Genomic DNA, 27,795 nt, shown 5'->3' with positions numbered 1-27,795 from the left:
TCTAAATTAGGTCTCACCTACTTGCCAATCCAGGCCTTAATTTGATTCTGTTGATTCTTTGCTTCATAAGAGATTGTTTATTGTAGATTTTAAAGCACTGCCTATCCTCACAGCTCACCTGCTGGACACAGGGCAAGTAGCTTACTCTCCTAAAGCCTCAGTTTCCTCATCTGTACAGTGGGTGCTAATTCTTACTTCAGTGTGGCTGTGAGACTTCTGTGAGTCTATACAGAACATGTAGAACAGCATCTGACACATAGTAGGTACTTAATAAATGCCTGAGGAATACATGAGTAGATTCCACGTGCCCTCTTTGTTTCTAACACACTAGGTTTTCCAGCGCTCTACAAAGATGGTCTGGAAAGTGGGCACACGTTGAACCTAATTCATTGGGATGCTGTGAGGTTTAAGGAGAAAGTGCACTTTAGACCCTGTGTAAGTTCTCAGTCAATGTACCGTCCACAGGAGCAGGCATTTGTCTTTTGGTCACTCCTGTGTCCCCAGCAAGCTAAATAGGTCTGTGCTCCTAGTAAATAGCTGATGAATCTTTGTTGGATAAATGTATATCATCATTGCTTTGGGAGATCTGGGGCTGTCCAATAAGTAAGGCTCCCCAGGCTAGCAGTATTGACTTCACCAAAGAAGGAAAACCAGGCAAACTTGTCTACAACCCCGCCTGCTTCTAAGAGGCAGACACTGCAAAGCAGTCTCAACATCTTTAATAGGAACATTAAACAGCCAGTGAGAATTATTCCAGGACAGAGAAAGCTTTCTTCCAGAAATGCTTCGAACACGATGTGTTTTCATCCCTGGTTTAATATGTAATTTGCCTTCTGGAAAAGGAGTCCAGAGAGCTTGGCATGATTTAGAGACAATGGACAATGGTCACAGTTTACCAAGCATCTCCTTCCTCCTGCATGGAAGGAGAAAACGGAGCAGTGCATGCTGGGTACAGAAAGATCAAGAGCAAGAGGGTCTGACCCGTACGTCTCAGAAGGCTCCATTATGGTAGTAATCCCGGGGCTGGCCGGATAAATGCCACATGGCTGCTCAGGCCGGTGATTGGGAAATGAACACGTAATGCCTGCACTGCTCCCGTTTGAGCAGCTCCACCAGAAACCTCGCCAATTTCTCAAGGACAGAGATGGGGACAATCCTGTTTCCTCCAGCCCCTTCCAGTCAATCCCCACCAATCCCAAAGTCCAGTGCCCCGATCCACATGACCTAGGCTCCTTGCTGGGTGAGGGGAGGGCTTCAGGTTAGGGCTCCATGGCTCATGGAAAAAACAACCCCTCTACCACTCTGGCCCCCAAGAGAGGAGCTGGAACCCTTCTCAATGCAACTGTCCCCAGCCTCCCAATGGAGGCTTGGTTGAGAAGGGGGGAACAGCCCCCCCCGCCCCCATTGGATTTATGGAGATTCCCTCCCCACATCCGTTTAGATATTAACTCAGCCAGGACAGGCCAAGACAAACAGACCAGAGCTGGGGCCGACAAGAGGACAGACATCTGTGGCCGGTGGCCTTGCGTCATTTTCCCACCGCCATGGACGTGCACTGGCCCCTGGGCTTGATTCTGCTCCTTTTGGGGATCCACCGCACCCAGGCTGAGCCATTGTGAGTCTGGGAAACTGAGGGGACTTGGCCGGCTGCCTGCATATCTGTGGTCTTGAGGACTCTGCACAGGACCCCATGTGTCTCTGCTGTTGCCTCCCCCACGCGAGTCCCCTGTGCCTCTGTATTTGTCTACTGGCAGGTACATCCTGGTGACCCCCCGAGTCCTGCGCGTCGGCAGCCCTGAGACCATCCTCGTACAGGCTCACTCAGACTCCGAGCAGCCCCTCAGCGGAACCCTCGAAGTTAACCTCACTGTGTGGGACTTCCCCATGAAGAAGACGGTGGTGGCTCAGAACCAGCTCCTTCTCTCATCGGAAAACCACTTTATGAACCAGGCGTCTGTGGTGGTAGGTGCCATGCCAGGATGGGCGGCTCTGGGAGGCTCTGGGCCAGCAGCAAGGCTGGAGAGGGCCAGATGGTAGAGGGACTTCCCACAAGAGACACGGAAATAGACTCAGGGCTTGGCTATATTTGCTGCTCCTTATGTCCTGTCCATTTAGAAATCAAAAGTCCCCTAAGTCTGGGCTCCAAGAAGGGCCATGATTAACCCATATGATGCCTCTGTGCGAATTAATAAAAGGCGTCCTCTGCTGGTGGCTTGGGAAACCGAGAATGGCCTGGATTGCATCCCAGCCTTGGCTGGATGTCCTTGTGCAAGAGCAAACTGCACAGCCTCACACAGTGACCTCGCTCCCAAAGGCAGAGCCTGAGGGCCCCCACCCAATTGCTTCTCCCAAGATCTGGCCCAGGGCTTTGCCTCCAGGCATGGAGACCCTGGCGGGGCCTGAGGAGCATGCGCATCTCTCCCCAGATTCCTGAAAGTCTGGTGTACCCCCCACAACCGGGACAGCAGTACATCATCATCCGGGCAACCTGGACACCCACCTCGGCATCCTCGTTCATGGAGAAGATGGTGCTGGTGGCTCCCCATGCGGGCTTCATCTTCATCCAGACAGACAAGACCATCTATACCCCTGATCACTTGGGTACAACCTCTGGGCCCTTGGTGTGGGGCAGGCACTGACGCTCACCCCAGGCTCTCCCAAATGCCCGACATGTTTCTCCTGGGGTCTCCCCACTGCCCAACACCCTCATGACTACACCCCCTTCCAAACTCTATCCAATGCTCAGAGTCTTCCCTCCTCCTCCAGTTCAATACCGGGTGTTCACTGTGAACCACAAGATGGATCCTGTGACCAGGACATTCACTTTGGACATCAAGGTGGCCTCTCCTGATGGGAGGGTGGATCCCGGACACTGGGGTGATAGCATGTGCTGAAGGCCTATGGGTATGAATCACCCACCCCCTGTCCCCACAGAACCCGGAAGGGATCACTGTGATCAGCCAGGATCTGGTGGCCCAGGGAGGTTTCTTCGCCAACTCCTTTCACCTCCCAGAGCTCATCAGGTGCCCTGCTGGAAGCCCTAGGGACGGAGGGCGGGAGGGTCTCCTCAGTCTCCATCTCTCCTAACTTTCTGTGCCTCAGTCTTGGGACCTGGAGCATCGAAGCCAGTTACCGTACTGCAGCCAAGCAGAAGTTCAAGGCAGCCTTTGACGTGAAGGAGTATGGTGAGCAGGGTGTGGCAGGGAGGGCGAGGAGGGACACGCCAGAAACTGGGCTGCAAACGGAAAGGACATCTCATGGCACACCTGTGCGCTGGGGCCCGAGCTGGGTACTGGTGAACAGGACTGTGTGTTCCAGCCCTTGGGGGTTGCCAGCTTCACCAGGGACGAAGTGGGACAGTGAGGGGAAGAGGGGGAATGGTGAAATGCTGAGGTCTACTGCCTTTACTCCATCCAGTGCTGCCATCTTTTGAGGTCCGGCTGATCCCAAACAAGCCTTTCTTCTACCTCAGCGATGAAGCTCTGGGTGTGGAAATCCAGGCTTTGTGAGTCCCCTTCCCCCTCCCAGCCTGGCCAGAGGACCAAAGACACCAAGAAACTGAAGGGTAGAGAGAAGGGGGCCACTTCTGTAGCACCTAGGGTGTAGTAGAGGCACTCTCTGCCACGCATCAGATATTCTTGGCCACCTACATCGTCCCATGAGGTTGTATAGACCACGTCTGCCACCGGTGAGGTTGTGCAGACCACCCCTTCAGGTTTCTGGGGTTGTACAGGCCACCTTGTTTACCGAATGGAATTGTACCACATCTCATGGTTTGGACCATTTCTGAAGGTCCACAAGGTTGCACAGGCACCTTTGGCATCTTGTGAGGTTATTCAGACCATCTTTACAGTTCTATGGAATTGCAAATGCCACATTTGCTGCCTTGTGGGATTTATAGACCATCTCCACAGCTCTATGAGATTGTACAGGCCACGTTGTCTACTTAAGGTTGTGAGAACCATATCTGCCACTTCTTAACATTATACAGATCATTCCTGCAGCTATATGATGCTGTACAGGCCACCTGATGAGGCTGCACAGGCCACCTCTGCCACCCCATAGGTTGTTCAGACTTTTATGTGGCTCCATATGGTTGTACAAGCTACCTCTACCATCTCATGAGGTTGCACAGCCCACCTACAACCCAACAAGGCTTTACGCGACATATTTATCACCTCCCAGAATTTTGTTCATCAGCAATGAAATCATCTATGTTTCCAGGGGCCACCTCTGCCCTTCCCAAAGTTTTCTAGTCATTGTTGCAGCCCCGTGAGATCATACAGGCCACCTCTACCGCCTCATTAGGTTGTGTGGGTGCTTCACAGACAGCAGAGTGACCCTTTATCCTCCAGGTATATATTCAACAAGCCAGTGGATGGACATGCTCTGGCCATCTTTGGAGTGAAGCTGGATTCCCGTCGGATACCCATTCAAAGCTCCCTGCAGAGGGTGGAGGTGACCAAGTCTGGACTACTCCCCAGCCTCCCCTCCCCCAACCCTTTTCCACTTCCCCAGAAAACCACATCCTTTCCTTTCTCTTGCCCCAAGAGCAGATATCTAAAGGCCAGGGTCACGTCTCCCTTCAGAAGGACACACTGATGGCTGCATTCCAAGGCCCAGAAGAAGACTTCATTGGGGCCTCAATCTTTGTCAATGTCACCGTGTTCTCCTCAGGTGCCACCTTCACCCAAACCCCTGGTTGAGGTCAGGACACTGTGTTCTTTCCCAGCCCATACATTCTGTCTATGTAACCTTGGGCCACCTCCTGCCTCAGTTTTCTCATCAGAGAAATGGGAAAACACTTGTAGGGCTGGCAGGAGTTGAAATTGTGTTATTGTCTTTCCCTATCTTCACCAAGATGGGCCTCCCACACCAGCAGCCCCACCACTTTCCCAAGAAATTGAACCTCCTCTGAAAACCTCATCGTCCCACTGTCTCTACAGGGGGTGAGATGGTCCAGGCCGAGACCTCGGGGGTGAAGATCGTCCGGAGCCCATACAACATCAAGTTCATAAGGACACCCCAGTATTTCAAGCCAGGGATGCCCTTCCATTTTAGGGTCAGGATCTGGGTTCATTCTGCCTAGGGACTCAGGGCCCCACCCCCAAAAAGACCTCCCAGGAAATAAAAACCCATATGGGACTCATCTGCCCCTGATAACTCATCTATCATGCCCCTCAAACCAATCCCAAGGTTCCCTCAAGTCTTAAGCCATGTCTCCCCAAAGCACATTGATGGCTCCAGAATATCTCTATGGGGGCTTAGGAGTCACAGTCAGGCTAGAATGTGGTACTTAGGGTTTTTTATCTTGAGGCTACATTTGCATAGCAAGCATGCTGTTTTGTCATACATTCATTTGGGTTGACTTTGAGATGTTTGATGGGCATTAGGAAAGCTAGAGCCACTCTTTAGTACCAATCCTACTCTGAGTTTTACCCAAGCCCTCCATGCCTTCAACTACCTTCTCCACCCCCAATTTCACCCCACCCCCATCCCTTGGGCACACCAACACCCACCCAGGGCTACCACATATGGTTGTGCATTGCAAAACTCTAGGCGGTGCCATTCATAAAGACTCTAATATGAATGATATCCCTGGTGTTGTCCAGTACACAACTTGCACAGCTGTACAAGGCAGTCCTATCAAGGTTGCATTCCCAGTTCCCAACTTTCATGCCAGTCCACTCCCAAGTCTGTCCTTCATCTCACCCCACATTTTATCCCAGGTCTTTGTCTCAAATCCTGATGGGTCCCCAGCCTACAATGTCCTCGTCCACTGCCAAAACCACAAAGTGCGCACCTTGTCCAGTGGGGTGGCCGCTCTGACCATCAACACAGACGCAAATATGGAGCAGCTCCCTATCCTGGTACCAACCTGACAGGGCAGGGACGATGGGGTTGTATGAGCTGGAAGGATTGGGAGTTACTTGCCCCTCACTCTCCCCAGGTGGAAACTGATGAGGCTCTCCAACCAGAGGAGCAGGCATCAGCCAAGATGACGGCTTGGCCTTACTCAACTCAGAATGGGTCAGGGAACTTCCTGCACATTGAGGTGAAGACGTTAGGCGCAGAAGTTGGCAACAACATCCATCTGAGCCTCAACACAAGGCATCAGAACCCTGAAACCAAGGAGCGTATCACTCACTTCACCATCCTGGTGAGACACTAGGACCAGGATTTGAGTCAAGGAATCCTTTCTCTGGAACAATCTTGGCTAGCTGGGTTGGAGAAACTATGAACAATGGTGTGAAAGTGGGAACCATCTGGGGTGAGCTCAGGCCAATGGGCTGAAGCAAAGGGACTCTGAACTCCCTTTTTGGGCTGATCCTAACTTTCTCATCCTTGGCTTTCCTTGTCTCCAAGGTCCTGAGTAAGGGTCAGATCGTGTGCGCCAAACATCAGTTAAAAAGTCAAGGAAGTGTCTACACGTCAACCACTATTGATGTGACGTCAGAGATGATGCCCTCTTTCCGCGTCCTGGCCTTTTATTTACTGCCCAGGGGAACAGGCCAGGACCCTGAACTGGTGGCCGATTCCATATGGATCGATGTGAATGACAAATGCATGGGAACGGTGAGCCAAACTCCTTCAAGTTGTACATCACCATCATAAAATTTGGGAGAAGGTCTGTCCAACTTCCAGGGCTCCCAGTCTAGGGACCCGTGAGTGTAAGAGGAAGAGATGTGGCCTTAAAAGCTCAACTTGGGGTTAGAGACAATGCAAGTAAATGTATGGAGTTGGGATTGGCCTGGTGGAGTTCTCTAATGCTTCATTAGAGCAATAAGTAACATGAACCTGAAAGTGGACTTTGGGAAGCCCCTTGGTAGCCTATTAGCCCCCTTTTCTGACATCTCTCTTTTTCCTAGCTCAGCTGAAGGTTGGCTTAACGAATGAACCCTTTGATTCTTTGGAGCCCAACAGCCAGGTGGAAGTGAAGGTGACAGGTGATGCAGAGGCCACAGTGGGGCTGGTGGCTGTGGACAAGGCTGTCTATGTCTTGAACAGCAAACATAAGCTTACACAGAAGAAGGTAAGAGCATGTGGGTTTGGGGTCAAAAGGTTGCCTAGACATTCTAGCTGGAGCTTCACCTTCTTCAGCTGTAAAATAGGCAACATTGATGGTTGCAAAGATTCAAGGAGCTAGTGCACAGCATAGAGATTGGCATGTGGTAAGGGCTCAATAAATGGGAGCCAGCAATTACAGTGCAATATTGCACTTTTCCTGGATGGGGCCATATTGGCTCAATATGTAGGTTCCTCTCTTGACCCCCAGGTCTGGGATGTGGTGGAGGAGCATGACACTGGCTGCACAGCGGGCAGTGGAAAAGACAATCTTGCTGTGTTCAAGGATGCTGGACTGGATCTGAAGATGAGCACAGGGATGGACACCCTGGCAAGCTCAGGTGCAGGCAGGGGCTGGGAGGGGGGCAGGTGGCAGTCAAGGATCGAGGCAATGCTGTATAATGGTTAAGAACCATTGGCATCTAATGGTTAAAAACCATGGGATTTGGCATCAAACAGACGGACTAAAATCCAGGACCCTGACACTTACCATGAGCCAGTCACATTTCCTCCCTGAGTCTCAATTTTTCTGTCCATAAAATGGGGATAATAATACAAGTAACTAACTGTATGTTAGTTAAGAAACAGGTTTGGTTATGTGTATCGGAGATACAAATTAACTGTAGTTTAAATAAGATAAAAGTTCATTTCTCTCCCAGTAACAGTCCAAAGATCATTCTGGGACTCAGTCTCTTTCTAGTGTGTTGCTCTGCTGTATTCCAAGATGGTACCTCATCAGGATCTCATTCCAAGCATCAGGATGAAGTCTAGAAGGGAAGGAGAGGACCCTTTTTTCACATGCCCTTGGCTATTACACAGTCGCATGACCCATCCTAGGTGCAAGGGAAGCTGGGAAATGTAGTCTTCATTCTGAGTGATATACAAAGGTGGAGGTTTAGTTGCCACAGATGACAGGAGGAGACTGAATACTGGGGACAACTTTCAGCTATAAATAGTGATATTAATAACAGTTTCTATTTACTGCAAGCTAGACCCTGTGCTAAGTACTTCTATATGCACGATCTCATTGATAGAACTATGATTATACTCATTTTACACAGCTGGGGAAAGTAAATGCCCAGAGAGATTAGTGACTTGCTAAAGACCTCATAGCTTTTAAGTGGTGAATTTTAAATATGAGGGACCTGTGGGATAAAAATTAGGTGATTCATGGGGTGGTCAGTTAGCTCAGTTGGTTAGAGCATGGTGCTAATAATACCAAGGTTGCCAGTTCGATCCCTACATGGGCCACTGTGAGCTGCGCCCTCCTTAAAAAAAAAAAAAAACGAGGTGATGCATATAAAGCACTGGGCATACAGTAAGCACGCAATAAATACCATCAAAGATATTTATAGTGATCTTGACAATTGTCCTCATTCTTCCCTCTGACCCCCAGACTGGCACTGCCCTCAGAGCCCCCCTCCCAGCCGCCGTCGCCGCTCCCTGAAGAGACTGGAGACCAAGAGGAATGCAGGTCAGAGCCAAAGCTGGATGTAACCTACTGTATTCATCAGGACTTGGGACAGAAAACTGAAATCACTACGTTTTCAAGCAGGGTGGGAGGGATTTAATTATAGGAGTTTGGTGCTTTCAAAATCATTTGGCGGGCTATAGGAGTGGAAATTGGAAGGCTGCTTGGTGGAACTCCCCACTGTAGTTCTTGCAATGCATGAAATCTCATGAGGCTAGTGGGTAGATAGGGGAACATGGAATATTTCCTATTAAAAAAACACACATAGAGTCTATTATCCAACTGACACTGTACATAGTTATTACAATATTATTCACTATATTCCTCATACTGTTTTGTATACCTGAAACTAATTTTTTTAAAAACCTGCACATAGACAGGCTCACACATCGGCTACCACTGCTGCAGGGACAACGGTCTCTGCTTCTCTTCCACCTTCCAAATCTCACACAAGAGCATCTTGGGGGCAGAATCGAATTGCATCCAGAACTGTAGTAGGAAGAGTCTGGGAAATGTAGTTTTTAGATGTCAGGCTTCTGTGATACTGGAGGGAATGTAAACAAAAGGAGAAATGGGTGCTGAGTGCCAGTGGGTAATATCTGGCTCTGATCCTGGGGCTCTAGGAGAACGAGTGTGGTGTTAGAAGCATGCTTTCTATGAATATTAGATTTTCCAGTCTCTTTGAGCAACATTAATGACTTGGTGGATCTAAATAAAGGGAAAATAAGTGAAATCTAATAAAAATCGAGGTAAAAATAAAAAACTCTAACTAATTACAGTATCAAAAATCATGCTAACCTTCGTGGGGAGGTTTATAATATGAACCATTGTTTTGTTTATGGTAATGATCAATCACATTATTTAACTATAGATGTTCCAATTGTGTTATATGGTGGACAATGAGGTTTTTAAATTGTGATCATTTTATCTTTAAGTGCATTCTTTCAGGTTGCTAACTTGGAAGCATTCAGCTTGACATCACGCTTTGCAACAAGTCCTATGTTTTCATTTCTTAAAAATACATAATGAAAATTGGGAGTCAAAATGGCATCTTTTATAAATAAACGTGGCATTACCAATCCCTGTTAAAAAGAAGGAGAATGAGGAGGGGTGGGGGAGGGAAGGAGAAGCAACATTAGCATGGGTTCTAGTCCCACCTCTGCCACTTGCAAGCTGTGTGACCCTGGGCCAGTGAATAGACTTCTCTGTTGTTCAACTTCTTCATCAGAATTCACCATATGAGTCCAATGTGAGGTTTCAGAAGGAAGATACAGGCAAAGTGTTAGGACCAGCATCTGCCAGAGTTATGGCTAAATAGAGGCCAAGTAGACATGGTATTGAGGTGGTCGGCTCCACACTTCCTCAGGTCTTACCCCGTCCCTCTTCATCCCTCTAACTTTGGCCCACAGCGAACAAGTTCGAGACAGAACTGGAGCGAAAGTGCTGTGAGGCTGGACTCCGGGAGAGCCCAGTGGGGCTGTCCTGTGAGGAGAGGACCCAGCATGTCCGCTATGGGCCAACTTGTGTCACTGCTTTCCTGAGCTGCTGCCATCTATCTGAGGCCCTGACTCGGGAGGCCCGGGAAGAACAGCTGCTTCTGGGGACAAGTGAGGGGACCATGGCAGGAAGCACAAGATTGGGGGGGTTGAGAGGTTGGGAAGGGAGCCATGGGACAGGTCAAGGGGTGATATGGTCCATAGGGGAACGAGGTGGGAGGACCCCTCTGAGGAGGCTGCTGAGCCAGCCAAGGGAGATATGCAAAGGAGACCCCGCTCCACACCCCCTCCCTGCAGCGGATGAAGACGAGGACTTTGAAGACATCTTTCTGGAGGACCTGCCTGTCCGGACCTTGTTCCCTGAAAGTTGGCTCTGGAGGAAATTTACTCTGCCAAAAAGTGAATCGGGGTAGGACCACCACCGCGCATGCCAGCCTCTTGTCCCTGGCCCTTCCACGCATCAGTGGATATCCATCACAGACAATGCCCCCAGTGGTGACATTGAGCTCTACTCCCACAATTGAGCATAGTCCCGTGATAGGAACCTCCCTGGATGGCAATACAGATCCCAGTGCCCCCAAAATGATGACCCTCTCATGACGATGCCTCTTATGAGGTGACCCACTGACCCCTCCATAGTGATCATAGCCCTGGACAGAGGCTCTGTCCAGGCAGCACCATCTCACTGACACCCTGCCCTGCCCCGCCACTTCCAGGAGCGTCTCACACTACAACATTCGTGTGAACCTGCCAGATTCCATGACCACGTGGCAGTTTGTGGCCGTCAGTCTCAAGGCTGGACAAGGTGACCCCACAAGCCCAATGCTGAGAGGACAGGAAAACATCCAGCCCTGGGACAGTGGGATTCTGCTGAACTCCAACATGGTCTCCTGGTTCTAGGTCTCTGTGTCTCAGACTCCTTTGAGCTGACCGTTAGGAAATCGTTCTTTGTGGATCTTAAGCTGCCCTTCTCTGTGATCAGGAATGAGCAAGTCCAGATCCAAGCGGTGCTGTACAATTTCGGGAACCGCCAGGCCAAGGTGAAGCCTCCAGCCCTCCCTTTCCTGCCAAAACATCTGTCAGTGTGCTTTATAAAGGGGATGGGGTGTGTCATTATTCAAAAAGGCCGGAAAAGTGGTGGCCCTTTTGAAAAACTTCTAAGGTATTTTCTTATTGAAACCTCACAATAACCTCAGCAGTGGGTGCTATTATTGTTCTTTAGAGATGAGGAAAGTGAGGCACAGAGAGGTTAAAGGGCTTTCCTGAGATCACACAGCACGTAAGTAGCAGAGGGGGTTTGAACCCAGGCAGTGTCTTGCTGTCAATCAGTATGCTATGCTATCACCTGCTCAGGTTCTCAGGGCCAGGACAGAGGGGACTGTGACTCCAGGGTCCTAGGCCACCCAATGCTTCAGGACCCCCCACCTGCCCACTCTGCCCCAGGTCCGCGTGGAGTTCCCCTACAAGGAGCCGCTGTGCAGCGCATCAAAGCCAGGAGCCCCATCCCGCCAGATGGTGGTCGTGCCTGCCACCTCAACCAAGATGGTGCCCTTTGTGCTTCTCCCACTTGTGGTAGGCAAAGTGGATGTGGAGGTCAAGGTCGTGGGCTACGGGGTGCAGGATCACGTGAAGAAGACACTCCTGGTCCAGGTAATGGACATCCCCTATGCCTGGCTGTCAATGCAGACAGTGGGGCATCCCCTGGGCCCCAGGCTGTGGGACCACAGGAGGGGCAGGTGGGCCCGGGATCAACAAACAGGCCTCCCAGATGGAAGTGAGGTGAGAGAATGGATCTGAAAGTTCAACCACAGAGCTCCCACTTTGCAACTTTGGAGTCAGGCCTGGGTTCAAATCTTGTCTCTGCTGTGTGACCTTGGGCAACTCACTTAACTTCTCTGAGCCTCCATTTCCTCATTTGCAGAGTGGGGATAATCAGCATACCCACAAATAATCAGACAGCTGTGAAAATTGCGCACAACTGGGTGTGACCCATCAATAAGACTTTATTTTCTTAACAAACACATGCTTAGCTCTTATAATATAGTAGTGCTTTAAAAATATTAACTCATTGAGCCCTCAGAACAACCTGAGGTAGGAACTATTACTCTTTTGACAAATGAGAAAAGTGAGGCACAAAGAGATAAAGTAATTTGTCCAAGGTCACACAGATAGGAAGCAGAAGAGCTAAGATCTGAACCCAGGTGTACGAGTATTAGGGCTCGAGAGTCTGTGATCTTACTGGCTAAGCAATGCTTCCTCGTAGTGTCATTGCAATTGTCATTATTGCCATTGTTGTTTTGTTATTTTTAACTTGCTTCCTCATTGTATTTCACAGGCAGGAGGGCAAATAGAAAAAATGTCCCATAGCATCGTCCTGAACCCCCAAGGTTTGTGAGGTCTAAAGGGAGCATGTGGGATCCTGGGGACATGCCAGGGCAGAGGAAGGGGCTAAAATGAGGGGGTCTGGCCAGGTGGGCAGTCTGAGCTCCTTGCAGGCTCTGTGCCCTCTGACCTCCCCAGCCCCCGACCTGCTTATCACAGAAGGTTGTGCCTGCGCAGGTCAGACCCAGATGGAGGTGCTGCCAAGACAGACTGTTTGGAACAAGGTGCCCGATACAGAGGCAGAAGTGTTTATCAGCGTCCAAGGTGCTTAGGGCAGAACGGGCTCCTGGGGGGATGCAGGGGGGCAGGGGGAGATGGCTCCTCCGGGACCTGCCTGGGCACAGTGGCAGCAGGACCTGGCAGTACCCATGTGGGTTGATCGGCTGCTATGGTGGCTTAGGCCATTCCCGAGGTGACCCTGCCCACCTGACAGGTGACATCCTCGGGGAGACAATCCTGGGCAGCCTGACACCCAGAGAAACGCACGAGCTGCTGAGGCTCCCGACCGGCTGCCCTGAGCAGACGCTGAGCAGTCTGACCCCCGTGATCATCCTGACCCGCTATTTGGACACCACGGGCCAGTGGGGCAAGGTGGGGGTGGAGCACAGGGACCAGGTGATGAAGAACATTGTCAGCGGTGAGTGCCATTCCCCCGGGACTCGACGAGGGTGTCTGGGGCACCCCCAGCGTTAGAGGAGGCCCCCATGGGACCCTCCCAGACAATAACACCCGAACTCTGACTCACGTCCCAGGTGACAACCTGATACCAACCCCCATGTGATTCCCAAACAGTGACCCCCAAATAGTCATCTCAAGGTGACCCTTTGATGACTCGAACTCTGACTCCTCTTCCAGTTGACAACATGATAGCAAGTCCCCCAGGTGACCCCAAACAGTGACCCCCACTTTACTCCTTCACCTGGACCCCCCCTCCCAGGATACAGTCTGACAAGAGACACCCTGGTTTACCCCAAAGAAGCAATCCCCCAGGTTATGTTATATTCAGACACTGTCCCAGTTACACCCAGTCAGTGCCAGGTCGTGGGTCACCCCCAGGGAACCTCCAAGCAGAAAACTCCAGAGCCCTCAGAACAACCTGAGGAGGTAGAATAATCCCAGGTGGTGGCCTCCCTCTCGGTTACACCTGAACGCTGACACCTCCCCAGGTTACAGCCAAACCTCCATGTAACAACCAGAGACAAATGCCTCTGGTTACACCCACACAGAGACCCTCAAGTTAATTAGGCCACTGACCCCTCTTCCCGGTTAGTCCCAGACACCAACTGTCCATCCAGGTGCTCTCAACAGTAATCCTCAGGTAACACCCAGACACTGTCACCGCTGATGTTACACCCGAGTATTAAAGCTCCAGGTAACCTTCAGATAACACTCAACCAGCAATGCTCAGAACGTCCCTGAGAGGTGTCCTCCCAGACAGCACCCAGGAGTAACCTCCTTGAGGCTACACAGACATGCTGACACCCTAGTTTGCAGCCAAAACAGACCCCCAAGAGAATGCCTCGGTAGTGGCCCCTCAGGGTACTCACTTTCCTGGGTTTCACTTTCCCTGAGCTCTCTGAGTGGTGATCCCCAGTCTCAGCCTGCCCCAGATGGGGTGGGTTCCCATGTTCCTCCCACATGCAACTGTGCACTGGTCACAGTTGCACAGGTCATACCTGGCTGTAACCTTCGTTTACACCTAGGCCCTGCAGCTCCCTCTCTATACACCTGGACAAGTCCCCTCCTCCAGGTTGCATGTACATGGGATGCACCCCCAAATCTCACTCACACCCTGCCCCCCGAGGTTATACCTGATAACTGACTCGTCTTCCCAGCTACACCCCAACATCATTCTCCCTGTAAGACCTCCTCCACCTGTTTCCCCAGGATACACCCGGATGCTGACCCACCGGAGCACAGATGGCACCTACCACATCCACAAAGGGAACCCGGGAAGCACCTGGTAAGAACAAGGACACTGGCCTAGAGGAAGCCCAGGGGCCAGCCTGGGGCTTGATGACCCCATAGCATCCGTGCTGTAGGGTGTTGGGGCAGGCAGGCTGCAGGCAGCGGCACCCATGCTAACTAGGTGTCAGTCTGGAGCCCTGTGGCGCATGATCGATGTCTGCGCAGTGTGGACGCCCCGAGCTTAGAACCGCCTTGGCTGCCATTCCCAGTAGTCACCCACCGTGTTGCCCTCCCAACAGGCTCACGAGCTACGTGTTCCGAGTTTTCAGTCTGGCCTACTCCATCATGACCGTCAGTGTGATTGACCTGCCCTCTCTCTGTGCCATTGCCCGGTGGATCATCACCGAGAGGCAGGCAGAGGACGGACACTTCTTGGAGAAGGGGCCTGTGATCATGGCGTCCATGCAGGTGCCACAGCCCCCCTGGTTGGGTTGTTCAAACAAAACCCAGGGCTCGGTACAGTATCAGGGGATTTCAGGCCCCTGCCCTGTTCTCGGGGAGAATGAGAAACGGAAAGAGCCAGGACCTGGTACCTAGCATCACCTCCCCCTGCTCTGGATCATGCTGTATTCTGTTACAATGTGGGGGGGGGGGCTGGGTTCATCTGGAACCCCATCTCTCCCTCACCCTCACTTCCAGCAGTCAGGCATCCTGCCCCTTCTCTCACTGGGCCTGAGTCCACCCCACCTGCCAGCCAACATGCCAGCCTCCAAAAACAGCTTTCAAATGGCCTGGGAGGTCGCTCCTGCTCAAACACCTTCCATGGCTCACAGTTGCCGACAACAACGTCTCTCTACTGTATCCCTCTCTTCTGTATCTCCTCCCAAGCCTCTCCCCTCACTACTCCCTGCTCACAGGTCCCTCCAACTCACCTCCGTGTCTTTGCTCATGCTGCTCTCTCTGCATGGACTACCTACACCCCATCCCTTTTTTCTTCCCCCAGCCAAATTATATTTTCTCTTTAGATTTAGCTCAGACACCACCTCCTCCAGGAAGTCTCCCCTGAATACCAGCCCTGTGTCTGTCTGTATCATTTCATCTATCACAGTATTCATTTATTCATTCAACAAACATGTATATCAGGCCTGTGCTAGGCAGAGGGGAGACATAGCAGTAAACAAGAAATTTACAGCCCCTACCTTGTAGAGCTCACAAGCTAGGGATGGGCGGAGGCAGAAGTTCACTAAATAATTAGAGATAGTGATTGTTTAAATCAAAATTGGCCATGTTCCGTGGGAGATAAATACCAGGAAAGAGTAATAGGGGACATGCCTGGCCCTGGAGGTGTCAGGGGAAGCCTGCAAAACGAAGTGACAATAAAGCAGCAACTTGAAGAGGAATGGGAGTTGGGGGGATAAGAATGGAAAGAGATCTCCAGGCAAAAGGAACAGCATATGCAAAAGGCCTGAGGTTCTATCATGTTTAAGGAGAAAGAAAAGACACCAGTGTCACCAGAGCCCAAAGATGGAGGAGAGAGTGGTCCATCCTAAGGCATGAGAGGCAGGAAAGATGTCAGGTCCTGAAGACTACAGAGCCTTGGGGGGCCTCAGTGAGGATTTGAAATAGTCTTTTCAGGGTTTGCTTTTTCTACGCTGTGAATCCTTCCAGGAAGGGAAGCGAGTCTAGATCATTGTAGTTCGCAAGTGTTTGCTGAATAAAACTCTAGATGAATGAAGGAAACAAGCAAACACAGATTGCACCCTCAGAGAAAGGGACTTAAGGAATCAAAAGGACCGTGTGAGTGAGAGCCTGACACTGTACAGGAAGGTGGTACAGAGAGGGGTTACAAACACAGGTTTCACAAGCTCACAGATCTGAGTTTCTTTCTACCAACAAACATTTGTGCCAGGCACTCTAAGTGCTGAGGATCCCGGGCCAACAAAACAGATGAAAATCCCTGTCCTTGTGGGGTGGGCATCTTAGGAGTAGACAAGCAATAAGCAAAATGTAGACATAGACGTGGCATGTTAGAAGTGACATGGAGCAAGATGCAGGAAAAGGGGGATCAATGTGATGAGGGTATAATTTTGAAAGGCTTCATGAAGAGATGATTTTTGTACAAAGATAGGAGATGAGGGAGCAAGTCATGTGACTAACTAGGAAAAGAGTCTTCCAAGCATAGGGAACAGCATGTGCAAAGGCCCTGAGACTGGACTGTGCCCAATACACTTGAGGAACAGTGAAGAGACCAGTGTGACTGGAACAGAGTGAGCAGGGGGAGGAGGTGAGGACAGGGAGGTGTTGGAACAGAGCATGCAGGGCCTTGTGGGCTGCAGGCAGGACTTGAGCTTTTCCTCTGAGTGAGGTGGGAGCCATGGAGGGTTCTGAGAAGCTGAGGCACATAACCTGATTCAAGAGTCCATAGGCTTCAGTGGCCACTGTCAGAAGAAAAGACTGTGGGGGGTGTATTAGTTTCCTAGGGCTGCTGTAACAAAGTACCACAAACTGGGTGTCTTAAAAACAATAGAAATGTATTTATTCTCTCATAGTTCTAAAGGTTGGAAGTCCAAACCCAAGGTGTCAGCAGGGCCATATGCCTTTGGCCGGCTCTAGAGAAGAATCCTCCCTTGCCTCTTCTACCTTGTGGATCCTGGAAACACTTGGCATTACTTGGCGTGTAGCTGCATCCCTCCAATCTGTCTCCCTCTTCACATGCGCTTTTTCCTTCTGTGTGTCTCTGTATCGCCTTCTTATAAGAACACTAGTCATTAGATATAGGGACCACCTTAATTCAGTATGACCTCTTCTTAACTAATTACGTCTGCAAAGACTATTTCCAAATAAAATCACATTCTAAGGTTCTGGGTGGACACGAATTTTGGGAGGACACCATTCAACTCAGTACAGGAGTTGAGGGTAGAAGCTAGGAGACTAAAGAGGAGTTTGAACCCTAAGTCAGTCATTTATTAACAATGGAAAGACTTTGCCTCTCTGACCCTCAGTTTCCCTAGCTCCAGTTACATGGAGATACTGCAAGAATGCTCTGAGATGGCGTAGAGATCTTAGCACAGTACCCTCCATGGCTGTTAGCTCTTGTTAGTAAGGCAGACCCCACACAGACAGATATCAAAATGGCGTCTCCTCTCTCTCTCTCTCTCTCTCTCTCTCTCTCTCTCTTGCTCACTCGCTCGCTCTCTCTTTCTCTCTCTCTCCATCCTGCTTTTAGCATCATCCAGCTTAGAGCTGAGCACCTGGGAGCTTTCCAAGGTCAAACAGGAGAGGTTAGGGCAGGAGTCTCCAAAATGCTAAGGGGATCATGGGTGTGGTTCTGCATCCACAGGGTGGCTACAGAGGCTCCGAGGCAGACGTATCTCTCACAGCTCTTGTTCTGATCGCCCTGGATGAGGGGAAGGAGCTATGCAGCCAGGAGATACCGGTAGGACCCAAAGAGGAGGGCAGGATCTGCAGGGTGCCATATCCCCTGCACTCAGGGATCTGCCCCACCCTCATGGCCCTCTCAGTACATCCCTGTCTTCTAACTCCCAGACCCCTTTCCTCTGATCACCTCTCTCTAGCCTCCTTTCTCTGACTCTCTAGGATTTGATCGCCAGCATGGAGAGAGGCCGTGACTTCCTGGAGAGACGCCTCCCCGACATTCAGACAACCTTTGCCATAGCCATAGTCTCCTATGCTCTGGCCCTCACCGGGAGCCCCCGAGCCAATGACCGCCTTGACAGCTTTGCCAGCCCTAGTGCGTATGGGGCCATTTCTTAAGCAACTCTGTGTTAACCACAGTCACGGGGGTGGGGGAGGGAGATTGCATGATCCCAAATCCAGTAATATATGACTCATCACCCAGCATGTTTAAGCACTTATGGTGTGCCAACCCTTGAGCTCAGACCCCGAGAAATCTGATATGGTCCCTGCCCTAGAAGTTCTCACCGTCCCTGGGGGAGGCAGACAGAAGACAAACAAATTAATAGAGAATTACTAAGTGAGATAAATGCGGATATGAAACATACAAAGTGGGTGGGAGAGATGAGCAGGGGAGAAGAGTATGGCTTGGAGGTCTGGGACAGCCTCTGTGAAAAGGGGACCCCCAGCTGGAATGAAAGATGAGAAGGCCTACCTCTGTGAAAGGCCAAGGATATTCCAAGCTAAGGGAACAGCACGTGCAAACACCCGGAAGTGGGAAGGTTCTTGGAGTGGTCAAGGATGGAAAGAAGGTCATTAAACGTGGGTAACTGGGAAGGGTCTGCCTCCCGTGGCCTGCCCTATCTCACCCCCGAGTGCCCTATTTCATCCTCTCCATTCCCCAAGTCAAGGAGTAGAGTTAGACGAACTTGCTTTCTGTAGAATTGAAGGGACCCCAAGGAGCTTCTTTGAAACTCAGTTTCCCCATCTTTAAATAGTCTGTCTCTGAGAGTGATTCCGAAAAAACAGTGTCCATATGCCTCCTCAAAGAGGTTCACATAATGCAAGTGCTCGATAAAATAGCAGATGAGAAAAATTGATCCAGATAACATAGGAGAGGGCAAGTTTAGTTTAGGCGGGCCCAGATCTGGGCGACAAGGTGGGTATGCATCTTCTAGACAAAGACCACTGGCGAACGCGCAGGGACAGGAAGTCCCTGTACACCATTGAGGCCACCGCCTACGCGCTAATGCAGAAGCTGAAGCTGGGTCGGCATAATGAGACACAAGCCATCGCCAAGTGGCTGCTGGAGAAGCGGGAGCTGGGAGGAGGCTTCAAGTCCACCCAGGTGACCCGGGCCTCGGAAGGTGGGGGCTGCGGCGGGGGAGGGACGCCGAAGTGCTGCCGCGGACGGCCCACCGGAAGGAGCTGTCCGTGGTGCTGAGTCGCTACCTTGGTCTCCCGGGGCGCTGTCTGTGGTGCTGATCAAAGATCTCCATCCCAACACCCAGACCACGGTAGTGGCCATTGAGGCCCTCATCCGCTTCCGCGAAGCTGTCTCCTTTGAGGGTGTCCAGGATCTCCGCGTCCAGATCAGTGCCCCCAAGAGAGCCTTGAACATAGAGTGGCTCATCAATCAGAACAACGCTTACCAGCAGCGGTCAGCAAAGGTAAGGTGTGGAAGGGTAGCCAAGAATCATGTGCCTGCCAATCTCCTTCCTCAAGATTATCTCACACCATTGGTTATACCGTCACTGTGTTGATTCATTTATTGCACAAACATTTCCTGAGCGCCTACTGTGTGCTAAGCATTCTCATGGGCATTGGGGATGCATTATGAAAGATCTGTGGTCCCTGCTCTCACAGAACTTACAGTCTAGAAAGAAAGCATGACAATAAATACATTCTATTTTAATCTTTCTGAACACAGGGGAAAGAAATGTGTGTAAAGAGAAAAATAACCTGGGTGTGGGGAGCAAAGTAATCTCCATGACCTTACTCTATGGAGGAGGTGATATTTACCTGTAATCATCTGATGAATCTTTATGGAACACTTACTGTGTGCTGGACACTGTTCTAGGTGCCAGGAATATGGCCATGAAGAAGACAAAAAAAAATCCCTGTCCCTGTAGAATTTTGTAGTTTGGTGGGAAGACAGACAATAAAGACGTGTGAATGAGTAAAACATGTAGTGTGTCAAATGGTGGCGAGTGCTATGGGGGCAAATCAACAGGAAGCGGGGTGGGGGCATCAAGGAGTTGCAACTTTAGATAGTAGGATGGGCAGGGAAGCTCTTACCAAGATGACATTTGAGCAAAGATGTTAAGGAAAGAAAGGCGTAAGCCTTGTGGATATCTAGGCAGAGGAAACAGCTGGTGCAAATGCTTTAAGGCACAAGTGTTCCAAGAACAGCAATGAAGTTTAAGCAGGGGTGGTGTGATTGGATGTGAATTTGTAATATTTTACTCTGGCTCATGAGGGAAGAATATGTGAGGGGAACAAGAGTAGATATAGAGACGCCTGGGATAAGGGTCTTGTGGGGGCTCCACGCATGGGGAACTTTATAGACACTGCCAAGTGGACAGATCAGAGATATATATTAGGACACAGCCTGAGTCAGCAGTTGTAGTTGATTTGTAGTAGAGTAGGCACCACAAATGCTCTATTAAGAAGGAAAAGTAAAACCATCTTTCCTCCCTACCCCCACTGCATTTGAGCCATGCTTTGCTGCTTTCTCCACCTCAAATCCTCCTTCCCCTTCCCTTCAGTTTTCTGCTCAAGACGACCTAGAGATCACAGCCAGCGGCAGTGGGAGAGGCACCATCTCGGTAAGTCGGGGGTCCCATCCTTGTGTTCCTTAGCTGGAGCCCAGGGTCCCCCTAGTTGGTGGGAATAGAGGCAAGTCTAGACTCCAAGACAAGATAGAAATCAGTAAAAAAAAAAAAAAAAGCTACCATTTAGAGCACTACTGTTTGCTACAAGCCAAACTAAAGACACTTCAACCCTCACCCTGGGAAGTTGGTAAAAATATGGAGTTCATGCAACAAGTGGGGAAATAGAGGATCAGAAATGTTTTCACCTGCTGAGTTAAGAGTCAGAGAAAGTAGAGGCCAGAGGTTGTTGGGCCTCTCTGTCCGTCCCATGCTGAGTTCCTGAGAGGGTGTCTCCTTCCTTGGCCCCCAAGGGAAGATTCTCCCTCCAGGGTGCCTCCCAACATCCAGAGGCTAATTTCACCCTACCCCCAATATCTGAGCCAGCAAATCCAGTACATCTCCAGGCCCCATGCCCTGTGGCTCAGGAGGACAGCCCTGTTGTTCACCAAATTTAAGGCAGCCTGTTCTCATGTTTCTGGCAATGGAGTCATGGTTGAATTGCTGGTGTTGTTGTGTGACCTTGGGCATGTCACACTTCTTGAGACTCAGTTAAATTTAAATTCATTAAAATTAAGTAAAATTTAAAATTCAGTTCCTCAGTCACACTACCCACATTTCAAGTGCCTGATAGCCACATGTGGCTAGTGGCTACAATACGGACAGGGCACATAGAGAACATTGCCATTATTGTGGAAGGTTCTATTACACAGAGCTTGTGTAGACTCTATAGGGTTTTCTGACTAGGGCATTCTGGGATTGGGGGAGGGGGCAGACTTTGCTATGAATTTCCCACAGGGGCAGAAACCTGGGTAGGGAAGGACTGGATCAAGGAGGAAAGGGAGTGAGTGTGGATGGGCTCTGATACCTTATCTCCCCTGGCAGATCCTGACCATGTACCACAGGTCCCTAGAGTCCTGGGAGGACACTTGCAGCCTCTATCACCTGAATGCTACTCTCCACAGTGCCCTGGAAGGTGTGCCTGGACCCAGCAATGCCCAAGCCTTTTTCATTATTTTATTTTAGTTATGATTCAATAAGCACATTTGTTGCTTTAGTTAGCCATTCAACAAATATTTATTGAGATTTACTATGTGCCCTGCCCCATTTTTTGACCCTCTTATTTAGAGACATAAACAAGAAAAATATCCTCTCTGCTCTCTCCTGGAGCCTACATTGTATTAGGGAGAGAGACAAGCAATAATACAGTCGTAACCATGTACAGAGGCTGCCAAAAAATGTATACACGTTTTAAGAAAGGAAAAAGCTATTAAAATTGTAATACTCAATATACACTGAAAACAAAAGATGAATACAAGTCACGTTTGACTTCTGCAATGACAAGAGGTGCTCACAGTGGTTACCATCAGCGTCCAGACACTTTTGATTAAGCTGAACTACTGCTTGAGCAGCGTTGACCAAAGTATCCCCTTGTATACATTTTTTGGCACCCTGGTATTATACCTCTACTATTATTTATTCACAACATAAATGACTCTACATTATAAAAAATAAATACGTAGCACAATAGCAGGTGATGATAAGTACCGTACAAAATAAAGTAGGGAAAAAAATGATACCGACTTGGAGGAGATCCAGGGGAAGTGCTCCGAGGAGACGGCGTTTGAGCTGAGTCATGGAAGAAGTGAGAGAGTGAGCCGTGAAGGATTTGAGGGGAAAACATTCCAGGCAAGGGGTAGAGTTTTAGAAGAAAGAGTTGGAGAGGTGACGGAGACAGATGGTGCAGAGACTTGTGGGCTACAGTGACGGCTCAGTTTTGCTCTGAGTGAAGTGGGGCCACAGAGAGTTCTGAGTAGAGGAGAGATGGGACCTAGCACAGCGTCGCACAGGCTCCCTCTGGTGGCTGGGGGGCAAATATACTGCAGAGGGCAAGGGCGGGAGCTGGGAGACCCAGGAAGAGGAGGCTGCACTGGTCCAACAAGAGATGATGAGGGCTGGACTACGGTGGGGGCTATGGACATGGTCAGAAATAGTGGGATTCTTAGAGTTCACAGTCTGGGGGACCAAGAAGGAGGAGAGAGGACACTGCCATTGGGAGCTCACTGTGGGGGTAGGGAAGCAAGCCTCACCAGTCCCAGGACTTTTAGGGACTAAAAGTGACCAAGGCTTTCGTCTGGGCCCTATTTCTTAATATGCAATAATAATAACTGACAGTTATAAAGCACTGGTTAGGTGCCGTGTTAAGGGCTTTATTTGTATTAACTCACTTAATCCTTATAACAACCCTGCTGGGTTGGGAATATTGTGATCCCTATGTACAGATTACAAAACCGAAGCACAGAGGTTAAGCAACTTGCTCAGTCACAGCACAGAGTCAGTATCTGAACGCAGGAAGCTAGCTCCAGAGGCTATGTTACCCGGCCTCTAAACTACTGCCTTCTCTCTGCAGAAAATAAAAAGGGGGAAGAGACCTTCCAACTCCGGATGGAAACAAGGTCAGGGCACCAGGATCTTGGGCTAGGCGGGAGGAAGGACTCACTTCCTGGTATCCAGACTCCTTAGCAGCTCTCCCTGTGTGCTGAGTGGAGGGTGGAAACCAGCTAAGCCTGCCTTTCCATGCCTGCCCCCTCATTCTACTTCCCATCCTGCCTTCCGCTGTCTGTCTCCTATTCTGCTCCCTTGTCGACCATCCTGCCTCCATTCTGCTATGTCCCGGGATGGCGGGCTCTACCACGGTAACACACCCCAGATGCCCAGAGCTGGCTCCAAGCCCCGCAGCTCTCTTCCATCCTCATTGTCTGCAGACATCCCAGCCCCCAACCCAGTCCTGCTCTGTTTAGCAAATGCCATCTCCCAGATCTGCTCCCAGATCTCTCCAGATCTGCCGACTTGGCGTCAGGCTCTGTTCTAGGAGCTGGGGCACCCTTCCCTGCCTGGTGGAGCTCACACCTTATCAGGGAAGACAGACGATAACCAAATAATCACCCAGAATCAATGTAAAGTGACAACTGTGATTAAATGTGGGAAAGGAGCTACAGGAGGGCAAATTAGAGAATGATCTGACCAGAAAAGGCTTACCAGAGGGAGTGATGCATCAGCTGAGATTGCAAAGATGAAAGGAGGTTTCCGGGCAAAGAGGGAGGAATGAGGATTCCAGGCTGAGAGAACAGCATGTGCAAAGGTCCAGTGGCAAGAGAGAGACTGACACTTGAGAGCAATCAAATGGAGGCTGGGGTGGGAGGAGGTGAAGTGGAAGGGTGAGAGGCATTTAATAAAAGTCGTTAAGCAAGGAGGTGACATATCAGATTCCTGTTTGTTAAAGCTGTATGCTATTGGGGGCAGAGGAGTGATGGGGAGACCCAGGAGGAGGCTACTGCACTCTTCCAGGCAAAAAATGATGGTAGTGGGAGCGTGGGGGGAGAGGTAAGAGGAAGAGACTGGAGCTGTGAAATCCCCAGATTCCAGGGTGATCGAGAGGCCACAATGACCATCATGGAGGTTTCTCTGCTCACTGGCTTCTACCCCAACCAAGATGACCTCAAACAGGTAATGTAGGTTGCACCTGACCCTGCTGAGCAGGGCAAAGTGCCCTGGCAACATCCCAGACTCCCAGTGTGGGCAGAGTGCAGCATCTACCCTTTATTAGTGCCCCATGATCACTTTTGTTGTCTTCCTGCCTGACCTTAGCCAAATCCTTGCCCTGATTGTGCCTCAGTTTCCCCAGCACTGAAGCTGATTGGACAAAGGCTGAGAGTTCTGAGAGTTACTTCACACTGACTGAAGCTCCTAAGGCTGTGAGCCTGGGGGGCCCCAGCTGACCTGCCATCCTCACCCTGTACCCCAGCTCACAAGCGACGTGGAGATGTACGCCTTCCAGTACGAGACCAAGACGAGCTCCAGTGACAGCACCGTTGTCCTCTACCTGGAGAAGGTGAGGAAGGTCGGATGTCCACCAGAGGCCTGTGGGCAGCTCGGTGGGCAGAGAACCCAAGGTCTGCGAGGTTCTCTTGGGTGGTGTTGCCAGAGAGCCATGCCATCTGAGGTCAGAACCTCAGTAGTCAAGGCCACATGGTCAGTCGTTATGAGCAAGGCTCTGGGGTAATCGCCCCATGGTCAGTGGCCCTGGTCACCTCAGACAGAATTCCCTCCCCTAGCTCTCCCACAAGGAAGACACGGTTCTGGGCTTCCGGGTCCACAGGATGCTGCAGGCGGAGTTCTTGCAGGCCGCCCAGGTCACGGTCTATGACTACTACGAGCCTTGTGAGCAGGGGAGGCCTGGGGGTGTAAGGGGAAGAGGTCTCGAGGGCAAGAGGCGTGCTAAGGACTGGGCCAGGTGGGAGGGATGAGGGGCAGGTGCAGGAAGGGGAAATAGAGCGCGGTTGAGAGGGGCCTGGGCATGAGGGGGGGGGGAGGCAAAAAAGGTGCTGGAAGGAACCTAAATGAGAGTGGTGACAGGGGGTGGTCAAAGTGGTGGGGGAGCCTGGAAGGGGGTGGGGCGGAGCGGGGGAAAAGGGTGTGGCCTGCTGGGAATGGGCTGGGGGAAAGGGGCGGGGTCTTCAAAGGGGAGGACCTATTGAGGGGTGGCTGGGAAGGGCCAGGTGGGAAGGGGCCTGCGGGGCGTGGCCTGCGGGGGGTGGGGGGCAGACAGTTCTGGGAGCGGAGCCAGGCGCACTCCCACCCCCCAGGAACGCTGGCTCTAGCCAAACCCAGGCATGTGCCCCGTCTCGCAGCCCGGAGGTGCAGCTCCTTCTACAACCTGCCAACAGAGCGATACGACCTGCGGAAAATCTGCCACAAAGACGTCTGCAGATGCGCCGAGGGTGAGGGCATGGGGACACGAGAGCCTGGGCTGCCAGGTTGGGAGTCCAGGAGCCCTCTGTCACTTCCTGAGTGCTGTCTGGGCTGAGTTTAGGCAGAGAGAGACAGCGAGTTAGAAGACAGAGACAAAGAGAGACAGAGAAAAGGAGATCCAGAGGTAGAGATTGACACACATACACTCAGGCACAGTCGAAGTTGGAGAAAGGCCAGACCCAGAGACCTGGGGCTGAATGGAGGTCAGAGGGGCAGAAGCGCCTCCCCAGTGCAGCCAGAGCACCTGCCCCTCTCACCCTCCAGAACTGTGCCCTGCGCCGAGGAAAGCCAGCAACCAGCTGAAGCAGGAGGAGCTCCAGGCGGCGGCCTGTGAGGCAGGTGTGGACTTTGGTGAGTGTCAGGTGAGGCAGTAGGCAGGAAAAGGCCCACGCGCTGGTCAGATGCCAACACGATGCCCTCCTGCCCACCTCTCCCCAGTGTACAAGGCCAAGCTGGAGGCTGTGGAGGCCTCTGCCTCCAACCCTTATGTCTACTACAACATGCAGCTCCAAGCCATCATCAAAAGTGGTATGTCCCAGGTGGCAGAGAAGGCGGTGGGGCCCTACCCTGGGGGGGGGGCAATGTGGGGGAGGGCCAGGCGTGTGCCCGCTCACACACTGGGTCTTCTCTCCTCCAGGCACGGACTCCGCCACGCCACTCACCATGAAGAAATTCATCTCCCATGCCACCTGCCACAACTCCCTGGAGCTGCAAGAACAGGAGACATACCTCATCATGGGCCAGACATCAGACCTGTGGAGAGTCAAATCTGAGTGTGTGGGGGCCTCCTGCTGCCCCGGGGACGCAGGCCTGGGCCCCCTTGCCTCCCCCAGCCCAGCCATTGGTGTCACAATCTCTACTGCACCTGTCAGCAGGAGTGTTGGGTTTCAAGGCTGCCCTGAAAGGAGGTGCAGGCTTGTACACTGCACAAGTCCAAGGAACACCATTCACGCAGAGACGCTGTCGATGTAGATTTGGTTTTCCAGCAGTGGGCAGTAGAGTCAGAGGAAAGGGGACTTTTCTAATCCCCTGATGAATGGGCTAGTGGCTGGGGGACCCCAAGATGGCCCTATGGAGAGGACATAGGCTGAGACTCTGGAAGGCTGCCAAGCAGGGCAGAGGGGCAAGGCAGGGAGGTCTCCACACCTCTAGGGGCACCAGGCTCTCCTCACCCTCCTGTCCTCTCTGTTCCACAGTTACACCTACGTCCTGGGCAAGGAGACGTTCCTCATGCATTGGCCAGAGAATGGGGATGTGGGAAAGAAAGAATTGCTGGGCCAGCTGGAAGGATTTTCGGAATACATGAGCACCCATGGCTGCGAGTCCTGAGACTCTGAGACCTCTGCTGCTCTCAGGGTTATCTCCAAGCAGGCCGGGCCACTGGGCTTAACCCCAAATAAAGAACATGGAATGTCATACCCAAGCTCCGGGCATTTGTTCCTGTTCAGTATTGAGTGGGGCCTGCACAACCTGCCCTGGCATTGCCAGCACCTGTCTCCTCCCTCTCTCTCCTACTCCATTCCCATCACACTGGCCTCTATTGTGTCCTTTCAACATCCAAGTGGACTCCCACCTCAGGGCCTTTGCACTCACGGTGCTCTCTACCAGGTACACTCTTCCTCCAGATATCTGCATGGCTTGAACCCTTCTGTTATTCAGAGAAGGTGTTTAAGTGTCACTTCCTCGAAGATACTTGCTTTAATAACATATCTAAAATAGACCCGCTCCCATCACTCTCCCCTTACTTTGCGTTATTCCCTCAATAACACTTATAAATATATTGTGTATGATATCTATTGGTTTGATTGTTAAATGAGAGTTTCCCCTGCCCCACAATGTTAGCTCCTGCAGACGAACACTATGTGTATCTTGCTCACTGCGGTTTTCCCAGTTCCTACATCAGGGGCTGCTATATAGTAAGTGCTGAAGACATGATTGTGAATGAATGGATGAACTGATGAATGCATTGGCACCCACACTGCACTGGTCCTGGTGGATGCTTTAATGGGGAACCTCAGGCCACTGGGGAGCGAAGACGGGGCAGGGGAGGATGAATGAGTTCCAACAACGTGGCTGGGGTGGGAGTAGGGGACCTGCCAAGCCAAGGTAACAGCCCATGTGGGTCTCGGGGCACACTCCCAGGAATACTGGAGGGGCTGCAAGGTATTCAGGATGGCCTGAACTCGGGGTGTGAAGGAGGGACTGAAGGTAAGAGGGAGGAAGAGAAAGGCGGGGCTGAGGAGGCTGCCTGGGGGCTGACTTCATAAAGGGCTTTGAATACCAGGCTAAAGGGCTTGGTCATTATCAAGGGCAGTGGGGAATCATGGAAGGTGTTTGAGCAGAAGAGAAATTGACCAGCCCTGAGGTAGAAGGCCCA

General features: G+C 51.1%; 2 protein-coding genes across 6 annotated transcripts in view; one reads left to right on the top strand and one right to left on the bottom strand.

Moving 5' to 3' along the window:
* COL5A3 (collagen type V alpha 3 chain) overlaps nucleotides 1-22,669 on the bottom strand; it is a 74,501-nt gene extending 51,832 nt beyond the window's left edge. For 2 of the 4 annotated variants that reach the window (XM_074338206.1, XM_074338205.1), the window contains exon 1: nucleotides 22,191-22,669. Coding sequence is in view for 2 of the 4 variants with exons in the window: in XM_074338205.1 (XP_074194306.1) it covers nucleotides 22,191-22,290 (100 nt within the window). In the remaining 2 variants the exon portion in view is untranslated. The remainder of the gene's footprint in view (nucleotides 1-22,190) is intronic. The other 2 variants (XM_074338208.1, XM_074338207.1) reach the window with 1 other exon arrangement.
* On the top strand, nucleotides 1,262-26,834 carry LOC109454371 (complement C3). Of its 2 annotated transcripts, XM_019744955.2 has the most exons (41): nucleotides 1,262-1,615; nucleotides 1,755-1,962; nucleotides 2,427-2,601; nucleotides 2,767-2,837; nucleotides 2,935-3,023; nucleotides 3,103-3,185; nucleotides 3,418-3,505; nucleotides 4,356-4,458; nucleotides 4,557-4,677; nucleotides 4,947-5,062; nucleotides 5,730-5,870; nucleotides 5,951-6,160; nucleotides 6,367-6,576; nucleotides 6,875-7,033; nucleotides 7,277-7,406; nucleotides 8,462-8,539; nucleotides 9,946-10,143; nucleotides 10,330-10,441; nucleotides 10,749-10,837; nucleotides 10,933-11,072; nucleotides 11,476-11,682; nucleotides 12,368-12,419; nucleotides 12,592-12,678; nucleotides 12,848-13,051; nucleotides 14,302-14,377; nucleotides 14,622-14,790; nucleotides 17,663-17,758; nucleotides 17,920-18,073; nucleotides 18,915-19,084; nucleotides 19,248-19,406; nucleotides 20,505-20,564; nucleotides 21,492-21,582; nucleotides 23,017-23,062; nucleotides 24,026-24,113; nucleotides 24,412-24,498; nucleotides 24,722-24,827; nucleotides 25,298-25,387; nucleotides 25,683-25,769; nucleotides 25,857-25,946; nucleotides 26,056-26,191; nucleotides 26,615-26,834. In XM_019744955.2, exons 1-41 carry the CDS (start codon nucleotides 1,545-1,547, stop codon nucleotides 26,745-26,747), a joined length of 4,980 nt encoding a protein of 1,659 aa, XP_019600514.2. In that variant the 5' UTR covers nucleotides 1,262-1,544; the 3' UTR covers nucleotides 26,748-26,834. The 2 variants fall into 2 exon arrangements, with proteins under 2 accessions (XP_019600514.2, XP_019600516.2); XM_019744957.2 differs by lacking the exons at nucleotides 24,412-24,498; nucleotides 24,722-24,827; nucleotides 25,298-25,387; ... (2 more) ...; nucleotides 26,056-26,191; nucleotides 26,615-26,834 and adding an exon at nucleotides 24,283-24,411.
* The last annotated feature ends 961 nt before the right edge of the window (nucleotides 26,835-27,795 follow it).

Source organism: Rhinolophus sinicus, linkage group LG07, assembly GCF_036562045.2.
Source record: "Rhinolophus sinicus isolate RSC01 linkage group LG07, ASM3656204v1, whole genome shotgun sequence".
Lineage (NCBI taxonomy): Eukaryota > Metazoa > Chordata > Mammalia > Chiroptera > Rhinolophidae > Rhinolophus > Rhinolophus sinicus.
This window is presented reverse-complemented; position numbering and strand designations above follow the sequence as displayed.